The sequence below is a fragment of the Apodemus sylvaticus genome, chromosome 2 (assembly GCF_947179515.1).
Source record: "Apodemus sylvaticus chromosome 2, mApoSyl1.1, whole genome shotgun sequence".
Taxonomy (NCBI): domain Eukaryota; kingdom Metazoa; phylum Chordata; class Mammalia; order Rodentia; family Muridae; genus Apodemus; species Apodemus sylvaticus.
In genome coordinates, this window is record NC_067473.1 from 53,512,507 (window position 1) to 53,538,634 (window position 26,128).

The 26,128-nt window shown below is 51.7% G+C and overlaps 3 protein-coding genes and 1 pseudogene across 3 annotated transcripts in view; all 4 read left to right on the forward strand.

Annotated features, from left to right (window-relative positions):
• Positions 1-9,817, forward strand: part of Flnc (filamin C) — a 28,464-nt gene extending 18,647 nt beyond the window's left edge. The window contains exons 30-48 of the mRNA XM_052173345.1: positions 93-340; positions 1,047-1,145; positions 1,435-1,534; positions 1,844-1,984; positions 2,236-2,364; positions 2,455-2,628; positions 3,252-3,413; positions 3,491-3,694; positions 4,136-4,288; positions 4,377-4,499; positions 4,643-4,885; positions 5,079-5,348; positions 5,444-5,581; positions 5,796-5,911; positions 7,139-7,271; positions 7,370-7,546; positions 7,719-7,937; positions 8,642-8,851; positions 8,972-9,817. Of these exons, the coding sequence (XP_052029305.1) occupies positions 93-340; positions 1,047-1,145; positions 1,435-1,534; positions 1,844-1,984; positions 2,236-2,364; positions 2,455-2,628; positions 3,252-3,413; positions 3,491-3,694; positions 4,136-4,288; positions 4,377-4,499; positions 4,643-4,885; positions 5,079-5,348; positions 5,444-5,581; positions 5,796-5,911; positions 7,139-7,271; positions 7,370-7,546; positions 7,719-7,937; positions 8,642-8,851; positions 8,972-9,159 (3,227 nt within the window). The 3' untranslated portion in view covers positions 9,160-9,817. The remainder of the gene's footprint in view (positions 1-92; positions 341-1,046; positions 1,146-1,434; positions 1,535-1,843; positions 1,985-2,235; positions 2,365-2,454; positions 2,629-3,251; positions 3,414-3,490; positions 3,695-4,135; positions 4,289-4,376; positions 4,500-4,642; positions 4,886-5,078; positions 5,349-5,443; positions 5,582-5,795; positions 5,912-7,138; positions 7,272-7,369; positions 7,547-7,718; positions 7,938-8,641; positions 8,852-8,971) is intronic.
• A 4,496-nt stretch (positions 9,818-14,313) lies between these two features.
• Positions 14,314-14,765, forward strand: LOC127677868 (pre-mRNA-splicing regulator WTAP-like; annotated as a pseudogene).
• A 3,313-nt stretch (positions 14,766-18,078) lies between these two features.
• Atp6v1f (ATPase H+ transporting V1 subunit F) lies at positions 18,079-20,870 on the forward strand. Its single transcript, XM_052173347.1, has 2 exons — positions 18,079-18,296; positions 20,426-20,870. The coding sequence occupies exons 1-2, from the start codon at positions 18,139-18,141 to the stop codon at positions 20,625-20,627; spliced, it is 360 nt and encodes a 119-aa protein (XP_052029307.1). The 5' UTR covers positions 18,079-18,138; the 3' UTR covers positions 20,628-20,870.
• Positions 20,871-20,948: 78 nt separating this feature from the next.
• On the forward strand, positions 20,949-22,808 carry Atp6v1fnb (ATP6V1F neighbor). Its single transcript, XM_052173349.1, has 2 exons — positions 20,949-22,353; positions 22,699-22,808. Exons 1-2 carry the CDS (start codon positions 21,933-21,935, stop codon positions 22,806-22,808), a joined length of 531 nt encoding a protein of 176 aa, XP_052029309.1. The 5' UTR covers positions 20,949-21,932.
• Positions 22,809-26,128: the final 3,320 nt, after the last annotated feature.

Here is a 26,128-nt window from a genome sequence, read left to right on the forward strand (position 1 = left end):
TTTTCTTTCTCTGCTAGGGGCTGGAGGCTGTGGGAATGGCAGGAAAAGAGAGAGCTAGCCACAGCCCCTGATCTGGCTTTTTCACATGGTAGGTGCCTGCCTGGGTCCCAGAATCCAGATTGGAGAGGAGACTGTGATTACAGTGGATGCCAAGGCGGCAGGCAAGGGGAAGGTGACCTGCACAGTATCCACGCCCGACGGGGCAGAGCTAGATGTGGATGTGGTTGAGAACCACGATGGTACCTTCGATATCTACTACACCGCACCTGAGCCGGGCAAATACGTCATCACCATCCGCTTTGGGGGTGAACACATCCCCAACAGCCCCTTCCATGTGCTGGTAAGCTCATGGCCATAGTGGTGCTGGAGGACTGGGCGGGGCTTATGCAGAGTATGGCTCTTAGTAGGTGCAAGGGATCCTAGGAGCTGTTCTCAAGGAATCAGAGGGGTTATGCAGAGTATGGCTCTTAGTAGCTGCAAGGGATCCTAGGAGTTGTCCTAGATGTCCTCAAGGAATCAGAGGGGTTATGCAGAGTATGGCTCTTAGTAGCTGCAAGGGATCCTAGGAGTTGTCCTAGCTGTCCTCAAGGAATCAGAGGGGTTATGCAGAGTATGGCTGCAAGGGATCCTAGGAGCTGTCCTAGCTGTCCTCAAGGAATCAGAGGGATTATGCAGAGTATGGCTGCAAGGGATCCTAGGAGCTGTCCTCAAGGAATCAGAGACCTTGTTCCCATGTCTGATGAATGGATCCTAGAGCTAGAGTACTTTAGATTGAACCTTTGTAATCCCTACAGCCTCCCAACGTGCAGGTTAGTGGCACAGCTCTGCTTTTGACCTGGGAGGTATCATCCCTCTCTGAAGGAGCTGTGTTCTTCTCTGACCTTTGGGCCACAGTCCCTAGCTCTTGTTTCTACAGAGTTGGCCGTGCAGGACAAGGATAGAACACCTGAGATACCCACCCAGGACTTCAGTCCTGGGCCATTATGAGAGTCAGTTCTGGGGCCTAGGTTCCCCCCACATTGTATGCCCTGTGCCTTACTCCCCAGGCCTGTGACCCACTGCCTCATGTGGAGGAGCCTGCGGAAGTGCTGCAGCTGCACCAGCCCTATGCCCCTCTTCGGCCTGGCACCTGCCCCACACACTGGGTACTAGAGCTTCCCACGACAGGCCTCACCATCCTTCTCCCCACTTTCTTCATTCCTCCTTCTGTTGTTCTGCAGGCTTGGGCCATGGTTGGGCCTCTTGGGGAATAGGCAGGCATTAGGATGGGCAGAGAGAGCCCAAATCTGGGTGTGGAGCCTCTTCTGCAGCTGACGCGTCTCTTCTGCTACTCGGTTTCACTATGAACCTTGTTCTTTCTTCATTCTGACTTCATGAGGCAGGCCACACTCCCCGGCCTTCGCCACCAACACTCCTTCTTCTCACCTGCTACAGGCCACAGAGGAGCCCGTGGTGCCCGTGGAGCCTCTGGAGTCCATGCTGAGGCCCTTCAACTTGGTCATCCCCTTCACTGTGCAGAAAGGGGAGCTGACAGGTAAGGGGCGGCCCACACATGAGACTCTCTTGAGAACTGAGAACGCTTCTCGGCCTTCCAGCTAAGATCAAGTGTAGGGATGAGCCCTAGGGCCCAGGGAGGGGAAACAAATTAGGTTGAGTCCCACAAGTTTGGGCAGAGCTGGAACTCAGGTTCAAGCCCTCTGCCTCCTAGTTCGGGATTCCTCCTTCTGTTCCTGCATAGGATGCTTCCCAAGGTCTCGCCTCTGGGGAAAGCAGAGCCCTGGGACAGCAGGGATGTGTGGTGGGGGAAACCAGCGTCCCACATGTAGGTGTGTCTGCCTTTCAGGGGAGGTCCGGATGCCTTCTGGTAAAACAGCGCGTCCCAACATCACTGACAACAAGGATGGTACAATCACAGTGAGATACGCGCCGACAGAGAAAGGCCTGCACCAGATGGGGATCAAGTACGATGGCAACCACATCCCTGGTGAGTTCGGGGCAGGGCAAGACCACGGCAAGAGGAGCTGACCCCATGTTTAAATACATATGTAAGCATCCGCCATGCACAGGCACCAAGAGGGAAATGCATATCCTGGTGGCGATGGGCTTCTAAGAGTCAAGTCCATGTGGCAGAGACACAAGGCTCAATAGCCAAGGCTGTTGAAGATGCTGGGGGCCAACATGGGTGCAGGGATCCCCTGTCCCTATGCTGACCCAGCTCCACCTGTCACTACCCAGGGAGCCCTCTGCAGTTCTACGTGGATGCCATCAACAGCCGCCACGTCAGTGCCTACGGTCCAGGTCTGAGTCACGGCATGGTCAACAAGCCTGCCACCTTCACAATTGTCACCAAGGATGCAGGGGAAGGTGAGGAGAGCTGTCAAGAGAGGTGAGGGGGTTTGCCAGGCTGCAGGCACAAGGATAGACCCTCTGATCTCGGCCCCCTTTCGCTTACAGGGGGGCTGTCCCTGGCTGTGGAGGGCCCATCCAAGGCGGAGATCACCTGCAAGGACAACAAGGACGGCACCTGCACGGTGTCCTACCTACCCACAGCGCCTGGAGACTACAGCATCATTGTGCGCTTTGACGACAAGCACATCCCAGGGAGCCCCTTCACAGCCAAGATCACAGGTGAGGCGGACGCTCAGGCACGGGCAGCCTGCCACACGCATGCTCAGCTCAGTCCGCCCAGGACATTTGGACAGAGACTGCTGGGCAGGAGAACATCTTGAGACAAATGTAGGGATGCTGTTCTCCACAGCAGGCAAGGGACATCCCACCATCCCGTGCTTTAAAAGATGTGATCACCTATGTCAGCTCAAGGGCAGCCTCGTCTACATAGCGAGCTCTAGCACAGCCAAGCCTACATAGGGAGACCATGTCTCAAAATACCAAAAAACAAAACAAACGAACGAAAAAGGGGAAAAAAAGATATCAATATTTCGGTTTTCAAATTACTCTTTAATAGGTAGGGTATTGACACTGTTTTGATCCCTTGAGAAAACCCAGAGACAGATTAGCACTGTGATCAGAGCCATAGAGAGAGAGCGACTGATGTCTTGTTCTGTCACACCGTGTGACTCAGGATTAAATACATAAAGGTTCGAGGAGAGACTTAGCCTTTCCGGGCCTGAGACAGGCACGGTGAACACGCTGAGCCCTTCTGGAGCTGTTAGCAGTTACGGTGAATGGAGACCAGGGATGCTTGAGTCTGTCTGGAGCCAACAGCCTGACCTGTCCCAATCGTCTCCCAGGTGACGACTCAATGAGAACGTCCCAGCTTAATGTGGGCACCTCCACCGACGTGTCACTGAAGATCACTGAGGGTGACCTCAGCCAGCTGACAGCCAGCATCCGTGCTCCCTCAGGCAATGAGGAGCCATGCCTGCTGAAGCGCCTACCCAACAGGCACATTGGTGAGCGCAGTGACTGCCGAGGGTACCCGGGTGGGAGAGGCCTCAGAGATGTTCCGCTTACTGGTTCCTCTCCACAGGAATCTCCTTTACCCCCAAGGAGGTGGGCGAGCACGTGGTGAGCGTACGCAAGAGTGGCAAACATGTCACCAACAGCCCCTTTAAGATTTTGGTGGGGCCTTCGGAGATCGGAGACGCCAGCAAAGTTCGAGTCTGGGGCAAGGGCCTTTCCGAGGGGCAGACCTTCCAAGTGGCAGAGTTTATTGTGGACACGCGCAACGCAGGTACTTCTCAGCCCAGGATCTAGTTAGCACTCCACAGATTCTTGTCCCTCTCTCCTGCCCATGGCCCTCCCCTGCACTTTGGCTACACCCTCCTCCCCTGGGCTTCCTGGACCAGTTGGGATTCAGTCTGGAGCCCACTGGGAGAAACCGAATGTCACCAGTCAAGTCTGCTCTGTCACAGCTGAGAGAAAGCTCGGCTGTCCTGAGCTTGTTAGTCCCGACTCCCTGGAATCCAAGAGGCCCTCAGTATGGAATTTTCCAGAATGCCTCTTTAGTAGGCCTCGATGACAGGCACTGGCTCACATCTCCTGGTTCCATTTTCCTTAGCGGTCACTGCACCCGTTTGTTCTAGGCAGAGTCTTCGGAATGGGGCCAGAGAGAGGTGTGGGTGCAGGGATCATGGGCTCCAGGGACACATTTTTCTCACATTCGTTCCCTTAGGCTATGGAGGCCTGGGGCTGAGCATCGAAGGTCCTAGCAAGGTGGACATTAACTGTGAGGATATGGAAGATGGAACGTGCAAGGTCACCTACTGCCCAACTGAACCCGGCACCTACATCATCAATATTAAGTTTGCTGACAAACACGTGCCTGGTAAGGCTCTCGGATGGGACTCAGTGAGGACAAATCTGGTGACCAGACAGGTGACCTGTGAACCTGACTTTTCCTTTCGCACTGACAGGAAGTCCCTTCACCGTGAAGGTGACTGGCGAGGGTCGCATGAAGGAGAGCATCACCCGACGCAGACAGGCACCTTCCATCGCCACCATTGGTAGCACCTGTGACCTCAACCTCAAGATCCCAGGTAGACACTGCAAAGGCAGAGCAGAGCCAGGGCGGGGCAGGGTCGGCCATAGGATGCGCTTGCAGCCTGAAGCCTGCCCTGGGGCCTCTGTCCTGCCTGCCTCTCTCCTCACCTCCTGCCACCTGTCTCTGGGCTTTCTATAGGAAACTGGTTTCAGATGGTGTCTGCCCAGGAGCGCCTGACTCGCACCTTCACGCGTAGCAGTCACACGTACACGCGCACAGAGCGGACAGAGATCAGCAAGACTCGGGGTGGGGAGACCAAACGTGAAGTCCGCGTGGAGGAGTCCACCCAGGTCGGCGGAGACCCTTTCCCTGCTGTTTTCGGCGATTTTCTAGGCCGGGAACGCCTGGGCTCTTTCGGCAGCATCTCCCGGCAGCAGGAGGGTGAGCAGGGAACTGGGAACTGGGGTCCTCACAGGGAGATTGAGGAGACAGTGAGACAGAACGGCCTCATCCCTGGCCACCTCAGCCTAGATGGCCAGGACAGGTCTGAGTAGAGAAAGGGGTTCATCGAGGAGAGAGGGGTCCATGGAGCCTGGGTATAGCCTCTTGGCCTGACATCACCCCAACCCTCCAGGCGAGGCCAGCTCTCAGGACATGACAGCCCAGGTGACCAGTCCATCTGGCAAGACAGAAGCCGCAGAGATCGTCGAGGGAGAAGACAGTGCATACAGTGTGCGCTTTGTGCCCCAGGAGATGGGTCCCCACACAGTCACTGTCAAATACCGCGGCCAACACGTGCCCGGAAGCCCTTTTCAGTTCACTGTGGGCCCACTAGGTGAAGGTGGTGCCCACAAGGTGCGGGCTGGAGGCACAGGGCTGGAGCGAGGTGTAGCTGGTGTGCCAGGTAAGGGGCTGAAGCCAGGGGGGGGATGGGGGACAGGGCTGCTGATGCAAGGGGCAATGGCACTAAATCGCCACCCCTACCCTATCGCCGTCCAGCTGAGTTTAGCATCTGGACCCGAGAGGCTGGCGCTGGCGGCCTGTCCATCGCTGTGGAAGGTCCCAGCAAGGCAGAGATTGCATTTGAAGACCGCAAAGATGGCTCTTGTGGCGTCTCCTATGTTGTTCAGGAGCCAGGTAGATGGTCACACTTGGGGTGGGGACAGGGTGTCTACTTGCTCACCAATGGGCTGTGGGACTCTCCACTACCACCAGTCACTACTCCCTTTGCATCCCAAGTTCCTTCACCCACTAAGCTGGGCCCTGGAATGAGGCTGGGCTGGGGGAGGTTTGCCCCTTCTGCCGCCCTTATCCTGGAAAGTGTGCTGACTAGCCCAGCCTCCTTCCTCAGGCGACTATGAGGTCTCCATCAAGTTCAATGATGAACACATCCCAGACAGCCCCTTCGTGGTGCCCGTGGCCTCCCTCTCAGACGATGCTCGCCGCCTCACCGTCACCAGCCTCCAGGTCGGTGCCAGGGGTGGGACCTGAGGGACAGGCAGGAGTCTAGGAGGACAGGCCCACATGGCCAGTGACCGAGCTTGGTGGACGAGCTGGCCGCAGTCCCTTCTCCCACTGGATGCAGCATGAGTCAGGGCCCTGGCGGGGAGCGTGTCTGCATCCCAGGGAACCCCTCTCCTTTGGCTCCATGCCTTCCTTGTGTGGGCTTTTGACAAGCATTGTCTCCGTCTTCCTGAGAGCCAGCATGTCTTGTCGCTGCATTTCTTCCACTGTCCTCTGAATGTTTGTCACTAAGGACGTCATGAGAATAAGTATATAAAAAACCAATACAAAATAAACGGAGGCCATTTTGCAGAGGACTCCTGAGCAAGCACATGTAGACTGGGCTACACCTCTCCTACAGCTGCAACCAGCTGTACTTTTTCCTGATGTGACATCTAGAAAGGTCTCCTTTCCTTCTTCCATACGGGAACGGAAACTCTGTCAAAGAGCTGTTATGAAAGGGCAGGACCCTCCCCCCCCAACATCTTTTTTTTTAACTTTGTTTTTTAGACTTATTTATTTTATGTATGTGACTACACTGTCACTGTCTTCAGATGCACCAGAAGAGGGCATCATATCCTATTACGGATGGTTGTGAGTCACCATGTGGTTGCTGGGAATTGACTCAGGACCTCTGGAAGAGCAGTTGGTGCTCTTAACCGCTGAGCCATCTCTCCAGCCCCAGCCCACATTCTTTTAGCTGACCCTTAATGCAGTCCTATCAGCCAACAGTGAGCCCCTCCGCTCCAGCCTGGGCTTCCAGCCACATACCCCCAAGCCCTTCTTGTGCTCACTTCAGTGCGCCCCCCTTGGTCACCCCCTTCTTGGTATGATCTACCTCAGCTTGCCATGTCCAAGCTCTTACAGGCCTGCAGCAGGCTCAAGCTCTGTTACTAGGCCTGCATTACTTGCGTCTGGCCTCTGCTTCCTCAGCTGAGACAGGGACACATCACTCCTCATCCCCTGTGGTACCCAGCATGGCTAGGATGGTGCCTACAGTGGATGCAGAGAATGGCAGGTCAGCCTTTCCATCTCAGTCCTTCCCTGCAGTCTGGGCTGGCAGGCAGTGACCAGGCTGGAGAGGTGGGGGCATTGGGCTGGCCATACAGTAAGAGCAGCACTGGGCTGCAGAGAGGACTGGTCTAGCCCCAGCTTCCCCAGGACTCTGAGTAAGCTCTGTGGTCTTTGCAGGAGACAGGGCTTAAGGTGAACCAGCCAGCATCTTTCGCGGTGCAGCTTAATGGGGCACGTGGCGTGATTGATGCCCGGGTACACACGCCCTCGGGAGCGGTGGAGGAGTGCTATGTCTCCGAACTGGACAGTGGTGAGCTAGCCCTGCCCCTGACATCCCCTGCCAGGCCAGGGGTATCTGGCAAAGGATAAAGAAACACGGAGGCTCACTCACCAACCTCTGCTTCACAGACAAGCACACCATCCGCTTCATTCCCCACGAGAACGGTGTCCACTCAATCGATGTCAAGTTCAACGGTGCCCACATCCCTGGCAGCCCCTTCAAGATCCGTGTTGGGGAGCAGAGCCAAGCTGGGGACCCAGGCTTGGTGTCAGCTTATGGGCCTGGGCTTGAAGGAGGCACTACGGGTAAGTGTTTGAATTGAGGGGAGCAGGGTTAGATTCGGGGGGGGGGGTCAGACATGCCTTGGTAGGTCAGACACCTGTTGGTACTGACTGGCAGTGCTGCCCCAGGGGTCCAGGGCCCCCCCCTCTGGGCTGCATTCTTCCTTACCTTCACCCTGCTCTCTCCGTCCTCCAGGCGTATCATCGGAGTTCATCGTGAACACCCAGAACGCAGGTTCAGGGGCCTTGTCTGTCACCATTGATGGGCCTTCCAAGGTGCAGCTGGACTGTCGGGAATGTCCCGAGGGCCATGTGGTCACTTACACGCCCATGGCTCCTGGTAACTACCTCATCGCCATCAAGTATGGTGGCCCTCAGCACATCGTGGGCAGTCCCTTCAAAGCAAAGGTCACAGGTGAGTACCTTGCCTCTAGAAGGTTCGCGTAGCGCAGCCCAGCATGGCTAGCTCCCGTTCACATTTGGTGGCCGGCTGCTTTCAGTTACAGTCAAAGTTACCACGTTAGAGGAGGGCATGGCTGGGCAGTGTTCCACTCTGTAGAGTGGTGCATCTTTAAAAATACAAGTCTTGCCAGGCACATGCCTTCTATCCCAGCACTGGGGAGGCAGAGGCAGGTGGATCTGTGAGTTTGAGGCCAGCCTGCTCCACAGAGTTCCAGGACAGCCTGAGCTACACAGAGAAACCCTGTCTTGAAAACCAAAATAGAAAAAAAAAATCTTTTTTTTTGTCAATGCTGGGGTTTGAACTCTGAGCCTTATTCATGCGAGGGAAGTGACCTGCCACTGAGCTGTATCCCCATTCCCGTTTTGTTCCTATTTAAAGTCATTCTCTCACCCTGTCAGTTAACTTGATCACCAGAGGAAGCCTGGAAGGGGGAGGGGCAGAGCCAGAAGTGGCTGTAGTCCAGGGGTAAGCGGGATTGGAGCTGGTCAGATCCTGCCTGTGTGGAACAGGTTGTACTCTTCAAAAGCTGTGGCTGAGGACAGCGGGGAGCCTGGCGTACACAGTGTTGCCCAGTGCCCATCTCAGTGGGCCATCAGTGTCCTAGGAAAGGGCAGGCAGTCCTGACTAGGCCCATGGCCGACTACTCTACCCTTCAGGTCCCCGGTTGTCTGGAGGCCACAGCCTTCACGAAACATCCACTGTTCTGGTGGAGACGGTGACAAAGTCCTCCTCGAGCCGCGGTGCCAGCTACAGTTCCATCCCCAAGTTCTCCTCAGATGCCAGCAAGGTGGTGACAAGGGGTCCCGGCCTGTCTCAGGCCTTTGTGGGTCAGAAGAACTCATTCACTGTGGACTGCAGCAAGGCAGGCACGTTCCATCCGAGAGGCTTGCCTGGGGGACAAGGGGAGGGAGCAGGAAACTGTCCACGACAGGTGTGGGCTGCCGGTGGCCCTGCTGTGACTCACTCCTCTCTGCCTCTCTCTTCAGGCACCAACATGATGATGGTGGGTGTGCATGGGCCCAAGACCCCCTGCGAAGAGGTTTATGTGAAGCACATGGGAAACCGGGTCTACAACGTCACCTACACTGTCAAGGAGAAAGGGGACTACATCCTCATTGTCAAGTGGGGTGATGAGAGTGTCCCTGGAAGCCCCTTCAAGGTCAACGTGCCCTGAATCTCAGACGTACCTTCCCCAGCCCAGGCCCCCACTTCCTGCCAAACTCATACCCACACAAATGTGCCACACCCCTCTGCACACTCACACAATGAGACACTAAAACACCTGCCTTAGGTGTGATGTGGGTGGTACAACCCCACCCCCATGCTGCTGTGCCACTTGAGGGGTGGGGGGCCTTTATCTGTCTGGGATCAGTGTCCCTCAAATGTGGCCTGAGGGCAGACTGGGGTGAGGCGCAGGGCAGAGACTGTGAGATAAGGGGTTAAACAGGGGTTGGGGGGAAGCCCTGGGGATCATAGTGGGGCTGAGACCATCGGGCAAGCACTGAGTTGGGGTGTGTGAAAGAAGTGGCCCTCACAAACTGCCATGCCTGAGGACTCTGTCAGGCCTGTCTGGTGGCCACAACCCTAGAGTGAGGGGTTGGAAAAGCAAGAACAATCAGAAGAAGGCAGCCCCAGAACAAGCAGCACACGGCTCGTGGACTGGCCCTGAGTGACGTGCTCTGCCCAAGCCAGGCCTCCTGGGGAACTGATTTCTCTTACCTTTTTTTTTTTTTAAATGGTTACACAGCTCTGCCCCATTGGGGGTCTTTTTTACACATTGTGGGGCCCAGCTCTCTGGGAAACTTTTGCACATGTGGAAAACACCAAATAAAGCGTAGCTGTTTCGAAGGCTTGGCTGTTCTCTCTCTGTGTGTGTGTATGTGTGTGTGTGTGTGTGTGTGTGTGAGAGAGAGAGAGAGAGAGAGAGAGAGAGAGAGAGAGAGAGCATGGTGTGTGTATGTGTGTGTGTGAGAGAAAGACAAGAGAGACAGAGAGCGTGGTTTTTGTGTGTGAGAGAAGGGGGAGGAAGGGAGAGAGGGACTGAGAGACTGCATGGTGTGTGTGTGTGTGTGTGTGTCCATTGTTGCCTCCTGACCCAGAGCAGAGGACCACACAGAGGTGAGATGACCTGACCCCAGGCTAAGAACAAGGGCCTGGGGTGAGACAACAGGTTTGGGATGCTGGCTAAAAGAAGACCCAATGAAGTAGTAGTTTTCCACTAGCTGGAAGGTTGGTGGTCAGAGAATGGAGGCAGACACTGTTAAGGGGGCTGGAAGGCCACTTACATTCAGCCCGACCTGAAGAATGTTCTTCAGATTAGGTTGTGACCACAACCTAATGACCACAAGGCTTGTGACCACAAGGTTGGGTGGTGATGTACACCTTTAATCCCAGCACTCAGGAGGCAGATCCTTCTGAGTTTGATGACAACTTTGTCTACATAGTGAGTTCTGGGACAGCCAGAGCCATAAAGAGAGCCTTTTTCAACACTTACATACACACACACACACACACCACACACACACACACAGACACAGACACACCACAGACAGACTCACACACACACACACACACACACACACACACACACACACACACACACTGTGACCTCTGACTTAGGCAGTCATGTTCTTTAACCAGAAACCAAAGGAGAATTCTGAACCTCACTCCAGACCTTCTATCAGACCTGGGCCTGCTACCCCCTCAGTTCAAGTCTTGACCTAACTAGGGTCTCCGGGACTTCATAGCAGCTTTTAATATCTTCTAATATCTTGGCTTTGACCTGCCCTCCATGTTCCATGTAGCTAGAAAGGGTCCCATTAACGGCCTCATGTCCCTCAAGTTTAGAGCCAGGGCCCTGTGGCTCCAGTCCCCCTGCAGGAGATGGTTTTCTCCATGTTCCCCTGAATGCAGATACCTATCTCCCCACATGTGATTGGCCAGTGTTCCCAATCCCTGGTTATGTTCTCTGCCTCCACACCCTCCCGTGGTTTTCTGGCCTCTGCTGGGAACACTTTACAATGCTCCCCCTTCTGGCCAACTGGAAGCTTTCCTGACCCTCTCTGGCCTTTCCTGAGTCAGGACCAACTTCCTCGTGTCCCTGGGGCACACGTCTGCCTGTGGTTAGCACCCTGATCTGTGGCCAGGTATGCATGGCCTCCACAATCAGTCTACGCCCCCCTACCCCCGAGAGCTCTAATAGAGGCACGAATGATCTGTGAACAAGTCAGAAAGCAGGGTAAAAGCTCACTCCACTAGACGGATCCCATAACTAGAGACCCATCGCCAGGCCACCGACACCCAGGACAATGTGACCCCAGCCCTCAGACTTCCGTCAGAGCCCTGTCTGCTTCCTCTGCTCTCTTAAGGTTTCCTCTTTCCCTTCCTGTGCTAAGAATGAGACAGGATAGAAAGAATCTTGGGACACAGGAAAGAAAAGGGGGAGCCTCCTTACCCTTAGAGTCTGGCTGAAGTCTGAGCGTCAAGGATCCCAGCACAACTAACATTTTCTGTGAGGATTGCCAACATAGAGACAATACTCCTTTTATGTAGAGAAATATTTCAAACAAAATGTTAAAGTGGTAATGAAGACTAAGTCATTGTTGACAATAAAAACATTGTGATGTCCTCAGAAACACCGCCCCCCCCTTGAGATTTAGGATTTTACTTATCAGCTGTAAAGTCTTTCCAGGGCACACGGGGAACCACCCTATGATCTCATTTAAGCGCCTTAGTAGCCCTCTGAGATGTGACTACAGAAGTCACCAGAACAATGCTAAGACTGTACTTGAGATACTCCATTCGCTCTCGAGAAGGCCACGCCCAGGCTTGAATGCATCCAGTCCTGTCCCCAAGCACCTCCCCATAACCACCTTGCTAAACCTATAAATAAATAAATAAATTATAAATAAATATAAATATAACTATAAATAAAATCCAAACCCAGCTTTGTACTGGCCCCTCCCGAAATTATTTTCTGCAATGAAATTTTTTAAAAAAAAGTCTCAGCTTTACCTAAGAAAGGTCTCAGAAAAGAATTCTCAGAAAGCTGCAGATGACTGCAGTATAGACCTGTGTCTCCTGCCCCTGTCACACTGAGGGTGACAGGAAGTCCTTTCCTGTCCTTGCCCCCCAGGCCCTTCTGCTCCTCCCTGCGGGGCATTCCTGAGAGCAGAACTCCTGTTCTATCATTCCTTCATCCCTAACTCCTCGTCAGGGTCGCATTTCATAAATGGTGGCTGAACAAAGAGCAGAGATGTGTTTGGAACGCTTCTAAAAGCTCATCCAGCCCTTAAAGGTGGACCTGACCGCTCGTGGTCATCCAGGACTTCTAATGCTCCTTCCCACAGCCTTCCACCAGCCCCACTCTCCGCCCTTCCCTCCTTGACGGGAGCTGGTCTGCCGCCGCCCTTCCCCGTGGCCTGAAGTACGCATAGTTAGTGGGCTCAGCTGCTCTCGCCCAGACATGGCAACTGTGGGCCTCTTCTCAATCCTTTAAGAGTCCTGTGACCCAGCCCTGAGAACTTAGTGCTAAGTCTAAAATGAAACCTTGAAACAGTAAAGCAGAGAATGAGACCCAAATGGACCCCACCTCACAGGCCAGTCAGGCCACAGTGGCGATGAAATACCTGCAGGAAGCACCTGAAGGGTTGAAGGGTCCCTTCTGGCTCAGAGTTTGAGGCTATCATGGTGGAAAGACACAGTAGCAAGAAGCTTCTGACTAGACTCGGAGGAGCTCAAGGCTGCTTACACAAAGCTGGGAGACGAGGACACAGAAAATACATCTGGGCAGGGCAGAAGACACGCAGTTCACGTTGGGCATGTTTAGCCTTTTCACTCAGTCTCAGGGCCCGTCCTATGTGATGGGACCAAGCACACCCACTGTGTTTGTTGGGAGACCACAGGTACGTCTCACGAGTCCCCTAGGACCAGTGCTTATCAATTCAATCAAGTTCACAATCCAAATTGACTGCCAGACATACATACAATCACTAGACTAGACCATGTGGCTATGTCAGCACTCCACACCTAAGGTTTCTCTCCCCACATCACTGACTCTGTCTGTCTGCCTATCTTTGTCTGTTGGAAAAACAATGAATGGCCCTTTCTCCTCCAAACTTCTCATTTCAGTTCATACCCCAAGGAATGTTACTACTGTTTTGTTTTGTTTTGTTTTGTTTTGAAGACAGGATTTCTCGTGTAGCCCTGGCTGTCTTGGAACTAGCTCTAAAGGCTATTTTTCTTTTTAAGATTTTTATTTATTTAGTATATTTGAGTGCACTGCTGCTGTCTTCAGACACACCAGAACAGGGTGTTGGATTCCATTACAGATGGTTGTGAGCCACCATGTGGTTGCTGGGAATTGAACTCAGGTCCTCTGGAAGAGCAGTTAATGCTCTTAACTGCTGAGCTATCTCTCTAGCCCTGGAACTAATTCTATTGAACAGTCTGGCCTTGAACTCACAGAGATCCCCTTGCATTCGCCTCAGGAGTGCTGGGATTAAAGGTGTGCGCCACCACCACCATCACCGGCAAGAATATTACTCTTATTCCAACAGGTATGCCCACTAGAAGACTGGTCTCTTTGCTTGCTGCTCAACACATCCAACCTCAAAACCAGTCTTGTGTACTCTGGCTCTAAGACTCTCTCACCTTCGTCTAGTCCACTATTACCAGATCAACATTCCAGCCACCACTGCTGTTTAGTTCCCTCCTTCAGCTGTGTTGCAGGAAATATTAAAAACGATCCCGCCAGCTCTCCTGCCCTGCCAGGCCACAACACCACATCCTGGAGAGGTCCCACTCAGCGCCAAGCTATTATCTCCCAGCCAGCTCCCACAGCATGCCAGCTGAGTGTCCCTGCGCCGTAAACCCCTTTAATCAATGGACCCACATTCCAGTAACCAAGTAAATCAAAACTCTCAAAGCCTAATTAACCAATCAGATTTATATATAAATAATATCACAATTTACAAGATGCCAATACAGTAATTTAAGAGCCAGCTGATAATGATAAAGGCTTTATCCCAGCCCCCAGCCTCAGAACTGGCCGGGGTCAGGCTGCAGCTTTGTCTAATTGTCTCTTTCTCTTTAATCCTCACTCCTGCACTGGAGAACCTATTGACTGACTGAGCAGGCTTGGTCATAACAAAATGTTCAGTCAAAATCTTAATCGTTTAGAATTTTGAGACAGTCTCTGTGTAGCTTTGGCTGTCTGGAACTCTCAATGCAGGGTGGCTTCAAAATACAGTGATCTGCTTGCCTATCCTTCCAGAGTGCTCAAATTTGAAGCTTATAGTTTAGAATTTCTGATAGGTATAGGTACAAGATGACCAATGAAGAACCTCTTCCTAAAAAGGTCCAACTGAGTGAAACAGACTCAGTAAACAAAGTAACGTCACGGGATGAGTTAATTGTAAGATGGAAACAATAAGAAGCGTACGTTCAAGCTTTGGAGGGAAGGTACAAGATCTTAACTCAAACGATGTGACTGGTTTAAAGCAATCTGAAGAAAAACTAAAGCAGCAACAGCAGGAGTCTGCACGTGGGGAGAACATTCTTGTCATGCGTCTAGCAACCAAGGAGCAGGAGATGCAAGAGTGTGCTACTCAAATGCGGTACCTCAAGCAAGTTCAGCAGCCGAGGGTGGCCCAACTGAGACCAACAATGGTAGACCCAGTGTTCAGCTTGTTTTTCCTAAAAATGAAAGGTGAACTGGAACAGACTAAAGACAAACTGGAGCTAGCTCACAATGAACTGAGTGCCTGGAGGGTAAGATGATAGGTAAACAAGTCATACTCCCCAGTCAAGACTTCCCTGACAGTTCCTCCTGAGAAAGCTGTGGAGGGACAGCCAAGTAAGTTTCTACACCGAGACTCAGACTTTTTGAGGCAAAAAAACCACATCCTTATACTGCCCAGCCTGTAATGGTTAATGTAAACCTTACCAGAAGAGCTTTGTGTTTCAGCTTCATTCTCTTCCCCCCCCCCCCGCCCCCCCTGTTTCAGCTTCATTCTCTTCCCCCCCCCCCGCCCCCCCAGCTTCAGAGGCCTGATGCCCTCAGACTATTCCGAAGAAGAGGCCAGCTCCGAAAAATTCCCCTTCTAGGACATGAAGACACTTGAGAAATGTTTCTGTTTGAAGAAAATAAAGGGGGAAAAACAGAAGTCTTAAGTCTGTGGCACACTGTGTCTTCAGATGGTTTGGAGGATTGAAAACCTAGAGGTTTTAAGTCATGATTTGAACATGTAAAATTCCAGTAAAATATAAAAATGGAATATTCATCGATCTTAACCATGAGCACAGTGACTTAGAGACACTGTGCATCAGTTATGCAAATAAGACTGTGGACTTCATGATTGTTGAACTACTGGGTCAAAACTCAAGTGAGGTAAATTTCGCCTTTAAAGGATTTACTTGCTAAGAACTTCTAATAACCTTGAGATAATCACGCCATAGCTACCAGTACAAGTTAGAGCATATATTTATCCATTTAGCTCTGAGCTCTATATTATATAACGGGAGCCTTAAATCTATGTGGTTTTTATCAATGGCTTGTTTTTTAAATGGTTGTGGAAACTTTAGATAACCTTAACGGAGGACTGTGCAAACGTGAAGGTGTGGTCTCACACTTCAGTTTAAACTGTTTGAATAATTATGCGCATTAATTTGAGAACTAGATTGTATGTGGTATTTGGCTGTGATGAGATGATATCCATTCTCCAGTAAACCCTCATCTCATTCAGCAGGCACATGTTAAACAGCGCTGTCGTTGGTGTTAAGTTGGTGCTAATGTGTTCCTTCATTGTATTTGGGGCCTTTTGTATAGAATTCTTGATATTAAATTAAATGTGACTTGAAAAAAAAAGCTTTATCCCAACATTTCTAAGCTTATAAAAACTTAGCTATTTGTGGCTAGTAAATGTCTCACAGGTCCACGTCCAAAGCCATATCGAATCCCCTCCCTTCTCCCACCTCTGTCCCTCCCACTCATAGCCTAGCTCCTCCTCCTTTTTCCTGTCCAATCACAGGCCTTCCACTGTCCTAATGTGATTAGACATGGAAAATCCTGCAACCCAGCTGTGCCGCTACACACATGTAGTTCCAGTATAGCTCTAATGCATGAACCTGGTGGTGATGACCCTTTAGTCCTCAGTAAATGTCTAGATTCGTTAATCTTGGTTGTTTGCTTGGTTGTTGTTGTTGGTGGTGGTGGTGGTGGTGTGTGTGTGTGTGTGTGTGTGTGTGTGTGTGTGTGTCTTTCAAGAAAGGATCTCTCTATGCAACCCTCTTATACTGGAACGAGCTCCGCAGACCAGGCTGGTTTTAAATTCAGAGATCTGCCTTCTTCTGCCTCCTGGGTGCTGGGACTAAAGGAGTGTACCACCTCAGCCTGTTTTGTTTTTTAATTTTTTGGAGATGGGTTTCAAATAACAATTGTTTGCATTTATTTGGTTATTTAGCGTGCCTCTGCGTGTGTTTATGTGTTCCATAAAATAAATGTAGAGAGATCAGAGGACAACTCACAGAACCTGCTTCTCCTTCCATCATGTAGGCTCTAGAGATTTAACTCAGGCCGTCAGCTGTGTGGTGACTGTCATCATGATAACCCCCGAATAATGTTTATATATAGTTGTGGTGGTCTGAATATGCTTGGCCTATGGGAAGAGGCCTGACCCTGACCTTGACCCTAACTCTGACCCTTTTAGAAGGTGTGGCCTTATTGGAGGAGGTAGTATTGTTAGAGGAAGGGTGTTACTGTGGAGGTGGGGCTTTGAGGTCTCATATATATGCTCATGTCTGGCCCGTGTGATCAAGACCCCCATCCTCTCCTTCTGGCTCCCTTTGGATTGAGATGTAGAACTCTCAGCTCCTCCAGCACCATGTCTGCCTGCACGCTGCCATGCTGCCTGCCACAATGATAGTGGACTGAATCTCTGAACCTGTGAGCCAGCCCCAATTAAATGCAACCTTTATGGTCATGGCGTCTCTTCAAGTGCGCTGGTGCCCCCTAACTCCTAAGACAATATTCCAAGCTGGCCCTGAGCCTGTGGCAGCCCTCCTGCTTCAAACCCCGATGCTCCAGCTGTTTCTATGCAGTTCTCTAAACTTAGTGACTAGTGTGAGGCCTTGCCCGGCTCCCCACAGCCCTGCACAGTGTCATCATCGATTTGCCCATTTCTTTAAAAAAAAAAAAAAGATTTGTTTTATGTCTATGAGTGCACTGTGGCTGTACAGATGGCTGTGAGCCGTCATGTGGTGGCTTGCTCCAGCCCTGCTCGCTCCAGCCCAAACATTTATTTATTATTATATGTAATACACTGTAGGTGTCACAGTATATCTTCACTTCACACAGAAGAGGGCATCAGATCTCATTGGTTGTGAGCTACCACGTGGTTGCTGGGATTTGAACTCAGGACCTTCGGAAGAGCAGTCAGTGCTCTTAACCGCTGAGCCATCTCTCCAGCCCCTGCCCATTTCTTTAGTAATTATATATTCAGCAGTTGTTAGCTATGTCATAGCATGCATGCATGCGTGTATCACACAGATTCAGAACTTGGCCTTCCAGCTAGGAAGGATCTTTTCTTGGACAGTTGTGGTAGCCCATGTCTGTAATCCCAGACTGAGGCAAAGAGTTGAAACAAACAAATGAAGGGACAGGAAATAGTGGTGCGTTCCTGTAATCCCAGAATTCAGGAGAGTGAGGCAGTAGGATCACTCGCTGCAGGTACAAGTCCAACCTGGTCTACATTCTGAGTTCCGGGCCAGAAAAGGCTACACAGAGCAGGTTTCAAAATACAAACTACCAAATAAAATCAAAAACCATCTGTCTCAAGAAAGCCAAACCAAAATAACGTACACAGAAAAATAAGTGTATATCCCTTAAACTCTCGGTCTCTAACAACTCTAGGTTCAAAAGGCGTTTCTTCTGAAAAGGAAGAAATAAAGGGCAGAATGCCAGCGAGAGTCTTGTGACGCTCAGCCTTCTGGGAGATGTAGTTCTGTGGTTCCGGCCTCTATGGCGCAGGAGGCTGAGCCGAGTTTTTGCTAATGCGCGTGCCCAGAGGCGGGGAACTGCGCATGACTGAAGGAGGGGCCACTGCGGGGGCGGGGCATCACAGGTGTTTGGGAAGAGCTCTGCCTGGTCGACAGGATGGCGGGCAGGGGTAAACTAATCGCGGTGATTGGAGACGAGGACACGGTGACTGGTTTCCTGTTGGGTGGCATTGGGGAGCTAAACAAGAACCGCCACCCTAATTTCCTGGTAGTGGAGAAGGATACCACCATCAATGAGATCGAAGACACTTTCAGGTACGGTAGCCTGTGAGGCCTAAATGGGTCCTTCCGCTTGCTACAAGCACCGGGAGAATTGGCGGCCTGTTAATCTGGATGTCAGGTGGTGATGGGGATCGGGATGGTCCCGGAAGCCGTCTGTCCACCCGGAGCAGGGGCCTCCGCCCTATAAGTTCCCTTTTGGGGCTCAGTGGGGCCAGGCCTACGGCAGATCCACGAACGCCCCCCCACACACACACACACATCACATGGTTGTGTGTCAGTTTAGAAGGGGAGTGGAGCTTGTGATCTGCCCTGGCTGTAATTGGACACCAGGAGCGTGTAGCTAGTGCTGACCAGCTTACTCAGCCCACTTCCGGGGTCCCTGAAGTTCACCTGTAGTGCATTCTCTGGACCTTACAGTCTTTTCGACTGTATCCTAAACAAACCACCAATGTAGGTCTCGACAGTGGGCTTGTGTGTGTGTGTGTGTGTGTGTGTGTGTGTGTAGTGTACGCTTCATTTATCTTAGAGGCTCACAATTGTCCTGTAAGATAGTGGTTATTCCCACTTACTAGTGAGAAAAATAAAGGACAAATAGGTTCGGGCACTGGCCCAAAGACACATTAGCCATAAGAGGCAGAACCCAGGTCACCTCTTTAATTACGGCGTTTGTTGTGTGTCTGTGGGTAGGAGTGCACACATGGAGGTCAGAAGACAACTTTGTGGAGTCAGTTTTCTTTCCATGGGCTTTGAGGATAGAACTCAAGTAACCAGGCTTGCATAGCAAGCACCTTTACCTGGGCCTTTCTTCAGTTAGCACCTACTCTGTTTATACAGCTCCCTGCAGTCTGCCTTGGGGTTTCCATTTGTCTTGCACACAATGAGCAAAACATCCAGCAAGTGTGGCCTTCCCCAAAGACCTTGTACTTCAAATCCACACTTCATGCCCTGGGTCATAGTTTCAAAAACTGGGTACAGGCATTCCTTTTAAGCTAGGAAGTATCCTGTTGACTAGAATAGAGGGTACCAAATCTTTTTTCTCACACTCCATTTCTAGACTTTTCTGTGTCAAATCTTAGGAATGAACTGCCCACACCTGTTTTCCCTAAATAGCCCAGTCCAGGGGTGCTGGCTGAGACTAGTTCCGACAGCCCGGAATGTGGCAGGCTCTGACCTGGGAGGCTGATCTCTAAGCAAACCAGTAAAGTGACCTCCATTGTCACTGGAGGACAGATCTTACTTTCAAGAATTTACCATGTTTCCAACAGGGAGGGATCCTAAAGTCACCAAGCCAGATCTATTCCATGCTTGGCGCAAAGTAGGTGCCCAGTAAATTATTTTTTAATGAGTAAATGCATGTCTGTGTGTGTGTGTACATGTCTGTGTGCATGTCTGTGTGTGCATGTCTGTCTGTGTGTGTGTGGAGGTGATCACATGAGAGGGAGGCCAGAATGACAGTCTGTCTGGAAATCGTGAGCCCTTCATTGCTGAGTTTCCTCTTTCCATCTTGCCTTTGCCTTAGAGCAGATGTCCTATTGGTCCACCCCCTGCCCGAATCCACATAGATCTTGAGGCCTTCAGTGGCCTCCTCGACCCTATCTCTTAAAAATTTAGTAAAATACAAAAGGTAGACATTAAGAAATCACTCTGCCACTCCATTCTTGTGTCTTGTCTTGCTTTCAATCACTATTAATAAGAAAAAATTTTGTTGTTCTGTTTTATGAGACAGGGTTGGCTGTCCTGGAATTAGCTCTGCAGACCAGGCTGGCCTTAGTCTTTTTTCTTTTGTTTCTCTTCTTTTTTTTTCCTTCCCTTCCCTCCCTTCCTTCCTACCTTTCTTCCTTCTTTTCTTTTTGTGGTGGTGGGTGGTGTTTTTGTTTTGTTTTGTTAATAAGGTTCTTGTGTTTCTAGACTCCTATGCAGATACAAAGGGGCTCCTAGCTATTTCCCTCCCCTTCGCCTCTCCTCCACAGAGGCAGCATAGAGTACACACTCACATGTACCGTGGTCCTCATTACCAGTTCCCTCCACGAGCAAAAGTGTGGACTCCAACCCTGATCAGTGTGGTGCTGAGCTCTGAGTGCAATTGCTTCATCCAAGGAAAGAGAAGGCTGAAGGCCTTAGGCCTCTGGCCGCTGTCATGTCCTCCTCTTCTTCCCCAACAGGCAGTTTCTGAACAGGGACGACATTGGCATCATTCTCATCAACCAGTACATCGCAGAGATGGTCCGGCATGCCCTGGACGCCCACCAGAGGTCCATCCCAGCTGTCCTGGAGATCCCGTCCAAGGAGCATCCGTACGACGCAGCCAAAGACTCCATCCTACGCAGGGCCAAGGGCATGTTCACAGCTGAAGACCTGCGCTAGGGCTCTGCAGCCCTCAACCCTCCTCTCACTACCAGGCCTCTCCCAGTTTGCCTTTGTCTATTTAAGTTTCAAGCCTTCGTTTCCAGCCCCCACCCCCTCACTGAGTGACTCGTACGCTGTTGGAGGTTCTGTTGTTCAGGTCTAGGCTGGGTAGGGAAAGAAAGCCCAACCATCTCTCCACTACCTCCTCCCTGTGCTGTTAGGAAGCATCATTGTTGATATTAAAGGAATATTCTCTCCAAACGGATGCTGGTATGGATATATGAAGGTTGCAGTGCTGGGGAACAGCAAATATGGGAAACTACCAAGAGCAGAGGGAAGAACTGGGGACGGGTGGCTAATTCAAGGACTGGTCACGTGGCTCAGAGACTGGCTTCAGCAATGGAGGACAAAGTTTGAGTCCAGTCTTTCTACCTTTGCTTCTTCACCTCAGGCTTGCTTCATGGTGCTGGGAAGGGCCCCGCCCAGGGGACAGAGGCAGTTGCATAGGATTGTCATTCTAGATGAGCATTATCAACCTGTATCTCTCCAAAACCACAGGGGTCCCTAAGACCATCAGAGAACACAGATATTTACAGTTGGTGGGTAGGAAAATTATAGTCATAAATTAGCAACAATAATTCTATGGTTGGAGTCACCACAACATGAGGAACTACATTAAAGGGTCGCAGCATTAGGAAGGATGAGAGTCACTGCTCTCGATAGAGCTTGGGGCCTACAGGTTTGGGAATCAGATGTCTAGTTAGTGAGCCTTTCAAGGCTGACTCAGAAGGGGTAACCTGGGACTCTGCGGAGGGCCATGACAGGCAGAATCCTGGCTGTCTTAGTTAGGGTTCCGTTGCTGTGAACAGACACCGTGACCAAGGCAAGTCTTATAAGGACGACATTTAATTGGGGCTGGCTTACGGAGGTCCAGTTCATTAGCATCAAGGCAGGAGCATGGCAGCGTCCAGGCAGCCATGGCGCAGGAGGAACTGAGAGTTCTACCTCTTCATTCAAAGAAGCCGGGAGCAGACTGTCTCCTGCGTGACTAGGAGGAAAGTCACAAAGCCCACCCCTACAGTGACATACCATCTACTCCAACAAGGCCACACCTCCTGATAGTGCCACTCCCTAGGCCAAGAATATTCAAAGCACCACACTGACCCTGTGTGAGGTGAGGCTGGGTTGCCAGGTGACCATCCCAGGGCAGCCACCCACTGTCCACCACTCACTGCCCACCACCCACTGTCCACCACCCACTGTCCACTTCTGTGCCCACTCAGCAACAGCGACTACCCTGATACTGCTCGCTCCTTTGCCACCATGTCGAGGCAGCTCAACATGGACACCCTGCGGCAAAACTTCTGGAAGGAGGAATATCTCAAAGAGATGATGTTGCGCTACGAATGGCAGCGCAAATATGGGACTCTGGTGAAGGCCAAGCAGAAGGCTAAGGCTGCGTCCCGTCTGCCCCTGAAACTGCCCACCCTGCAGCCTAAGACCCCAGCCACACCCCAGCCTGCCACCAAAACAGCCCCGTCTAGAGCCCCCAGCCCCACCCCAGAGCCTTTTACTCTGTCAGAAATGTACCCAGTCCCGCCTGGCACCAAAGCCCTACTGTATGAAGGCATCTCTCATGACTTTCAGGGGCGCTACCAGTATCTCAACACCCGAAAACTGGACCTGCCAGAGACGCGTTACCTGTTCCCCGTCACCACCAACTTCACATATGGCTGGCAGCTGGGTGAGGCACAACCTCCCATAAACGAGTCCCACCACAAACACGGGCCCCCCACCATATGCTGGAGAGTAAACATTCTAGGGGAAGGCCAGATGGTGGGCAAGGAACTAGATCTAATAGAGACAAGCTCTGAAATGAAGGGATGGTGGTGGGCAGGGAGGCGGGCACAGGCCTCAGCTGGATTATCCAGCACTGAAATGTATTTTCTTGTAGTCCTCACGTCTCAGAAACCCTTTTTATGCAAGATAGATACAACATGGGTAGAGTCCTAGGGCTATGTAAGAAACTCCTGTGCTCTGAGACCCCCTCCTCAGAAACCCATTCCTAGTATCTGACATCTTTTCCCAGGCCCTGCAACAAAGCAAGAATTGGTCTCCTGCAAGATGTGCCGAATTGAGTCATTCTTCCGTAAGAATGGTGCCTTTGCACTCCTGGACCCACGAGATCTGGCCCTCTGAGCTTGGGCCTGGCAGTGACTTAGGAACCAAAAGAAGAAATAAGAGGATTCCTGGTGGAGCGTCTTCACTCTGTGCGTGTGTGTGTGTGTGTGTGTGTTTGTGTGCGCGCGCGCGTTCAAGAATGCGTGCAAGACTGTGTGTGTGTGTTTCTGTTCTCCCTAGCCTTAATGGTTCCCTCTGGGCCTTTCTAGAACTATTTCACATCTAATAGGGTCACCCTTTAGCCTTCTCCTTAACCATCAGCTCCACATCTCCAGGGGGACCCAGCAAGGGAAGGGGCAGGCTGAGGGTAGACGCTATTCTCCAGGAGTAGGCTCCTCAGTGCCAGGAGACAGTAGCTCCTGGAAGTTCTGGGTGTTCCTGGAAGACAGAGGCTTGTCAATCAAATGTCAGGGCAAAGGGGCACCTACCATTCCCTGCCTGCCCCTTATCTGGCCCCGAGTGCCCGCAGCTGCAAAGTCCTGCCTCTATGCACTTGTTCCAGCAGTTCCCGCAAGATGCCTTGCCCTCCTGCTACATCCTAGAAGGCAAGAGTTCTGAGCGGGTGGGTGTGGCCAAGAGGGGGCCTGCCCCGCACCCGCCCCTCTCCTGCTGAACCGCCCCAGAAGCATCTGGCTACCACCCTCCACAACCCCTCAAGGGACACAGCCGTGGTGGCCAAGCTGCCTTTCCCCAGGCTCTTGCCTGCGGTGCCTTCTGAGCCACGCTGGGAGGGATCCCCAGCGGGTGAACCCGGCGACGGTGGTTCGTAACAATGCGGAGTCGTTCTAGGACCTGGGGAGGCGACAGTCAGCCCAGCCCCGCCTGGGCGACCCTCCCATCCCCTCCAGTACCACTACGGGCCGGCCGGGCCCTGGGACTCACCCGGAGCCGCTGCTGCTCGCGGTCCCTCCACCGCCTCTGCCTGGCCAAGCTGTTCAGCTCCAGCAGTCGCTGCAGAACCTCCTGCCCTGCGCTGGCCAGCGCCGCCTCCTCGCTCCGGGATGCAGGCCATGCGGCCTTGGAGGGTTCGGGGCCCCTAGGGCCTCCCTGTTCCCTGAGAGCCCTGGGGAGCCTTGGCTGGCACTCCTGCGCCTCAGAGGCAAGTATCCCACCTTCTGCGCCTTGGAGCCGTGGCGGGGTGGGAGGAGCCCACGCCCCTTCCCGGGTGGCTGCTGCCTGTGTCACCTGGGTGCTAGCACCCTGGGGTCCTGCTCTCCCTTTTTCCACATGCTGAAGGATTAGCTTTTCTGGGGACTTGCAGAAGTCACTGAAATGGCCCTGAGGGTTTCCCTCTTCCTGGTGCCATACTGTGGCTTCCTGAACTTCCCCCCAGATTTCTGAATTACTGACTTCCGGCAACCAAGGGCTTTTAAATTCCTGGCCCTGCTGAGCCTGCTTCCTTTCACTTTGACTCTGAGGAACTCCTTTGTCTTGTCCCCGAATTGACTCTCCTTTATAACCCTGAGGTGACTGGCCACGCTGACCCTGTGGTATCTCCTCTGGGTGACCCTGAGGAGTCAGCAGTGTCTGAGGTTCTGCTCTCTCCTGGCTCAGGCCAGAGCCAAGCCCCCTAGAGGGATCTTGGAGAGCTGACCAGCCCTGGGAAGCCAGGCCTGCAGGCTCTGGGCCTTCCTGGCCCAGCTCTCCCTCCTGTGCGCTTCTGAGTGTCTGTCCACAGGAACTCCCAGTGTCTGGTTCTGTTCGACTCCTTTCTTCTATCTTGCCTGGGTCCTAGGAAGGAAAAACATTTTGTACTTAACCATTTTATGCAGTTTAAAAGGTCTCAGCCCTGGCCCCTCCTACCTCCAGCAGCCCCGCCTTACCCCGGCCGCCTTCTCCCAGGTAGACTCCGCCCCTTCTGGAGCCCAGAAGCTACTGCTGCTGAAGGGCTGTAAGCAACCTGAGGGAAGGAGCCAGAAGGTGGCGAGGTGTCCTGGCATCTAGCCTCTTACACCCAGATTAGGATGAAGATGCTTGAAGCTGAGCAGTGGTGGCGCCCGCCTTTAATCCCAGCACTCAGGAGGCAGGGGCAGGCAGATAGATCTCTGTGAGTTTGTGGCCAGCCTGGTCTACAGAATGAGTTTCAGGATAGCCAGGGCTACACAAGAGAAACCCAGTCTCAAAAACCAAAACAAAACGAAAAACAAAACAACAAAAATGAGGTTGGTCCTAAGGGAGGAGTCCCAAGCGTGGTGCTTGTGTTTCCAATAGTCACAATTGCTGTGCCTCGTTCCCACCACCTTACCATGTGCTGCGTGCCACCTGTGTCCGCAGCAGCCAACCCAACTTTGAAGCCTGAAGAGTCCTAAGGAACCTGCACTCTTCCTCCCCAAGAACACCACAAGAAGGGCCCATCTGCTGAGATCCTGTGGCATAACGACCACACACACACACACACACACACACTTTCTCTGCGTGTGGAGGTTCTGGACCACAGAAGAGCCCCACTGTTTGGTCCCTGCTTTCTCTGTTATGAAAGAAAATCCCGCTAAGCTCTTTGTTTCTGACAACAAACTCAAAAGAAGTACATGATGAAAAATTTAAGCCAGAGCCTAACTTTAAAAACTGGCTTTAAAAGTCTTCATAATTAACAAAAGAAATCTAAAAGAAGGAAGCCCAGCGGCTGCTCCCTCCAGCTGAGGGAAGGAGAGCCTCCGTAGTCAGCATTGGCTCAAGGGTCCGCATTTCATAGCTCCTAAATAGAGCTCCTTTGCAGACTCTCACATCCTTCTCTTGCAGGGAAAACAGGCTGAATATTCACAACAGTAACCACAGGTGTTTGTTTTCTATAGAAATAGAAATACATGCAGCTTTCAAAGGGCTTTTTGAACAAAGGAGTTTTATAAAATTCTCAGGCTTTAGAAACCATTGTCAAGGGCTGAAGAGATGGTTCAGTGGTTAAGAGCACTGACTGCTCTTCCAGGGGCCCTGAGTTCAATTCCCAGTAACCACATGGTAGCTCATAACTGTCTGTAGTGAGATCTGCTGCCCTCTTCTGGTGTGTCTGAAGACAGTGATGGTGAATACATAAATAAATCCTAAAAAAAAAAATCATTGTCAAAAAGTGGAAAAACAACCTTTCCCCTTCTTCCTGATGAGCTATGGTCTTATTAGAGAGTAATACCCCCATCACACACACACACACACACACACACACACACACACACACCAGGTAATATGGTGTAATTTGTATCCATTTCCTAAAAAATAACATACTTGTAAATACTCTGTCAATCATAAAAGGAAGAATTAGCCCTCTTTCATTCAAGTGATAAAACAGTTGGAAGTATGAAGCTTTGAGAATCAGTTCCCTTTACATCAGGCAGGGGGTGAAGAGA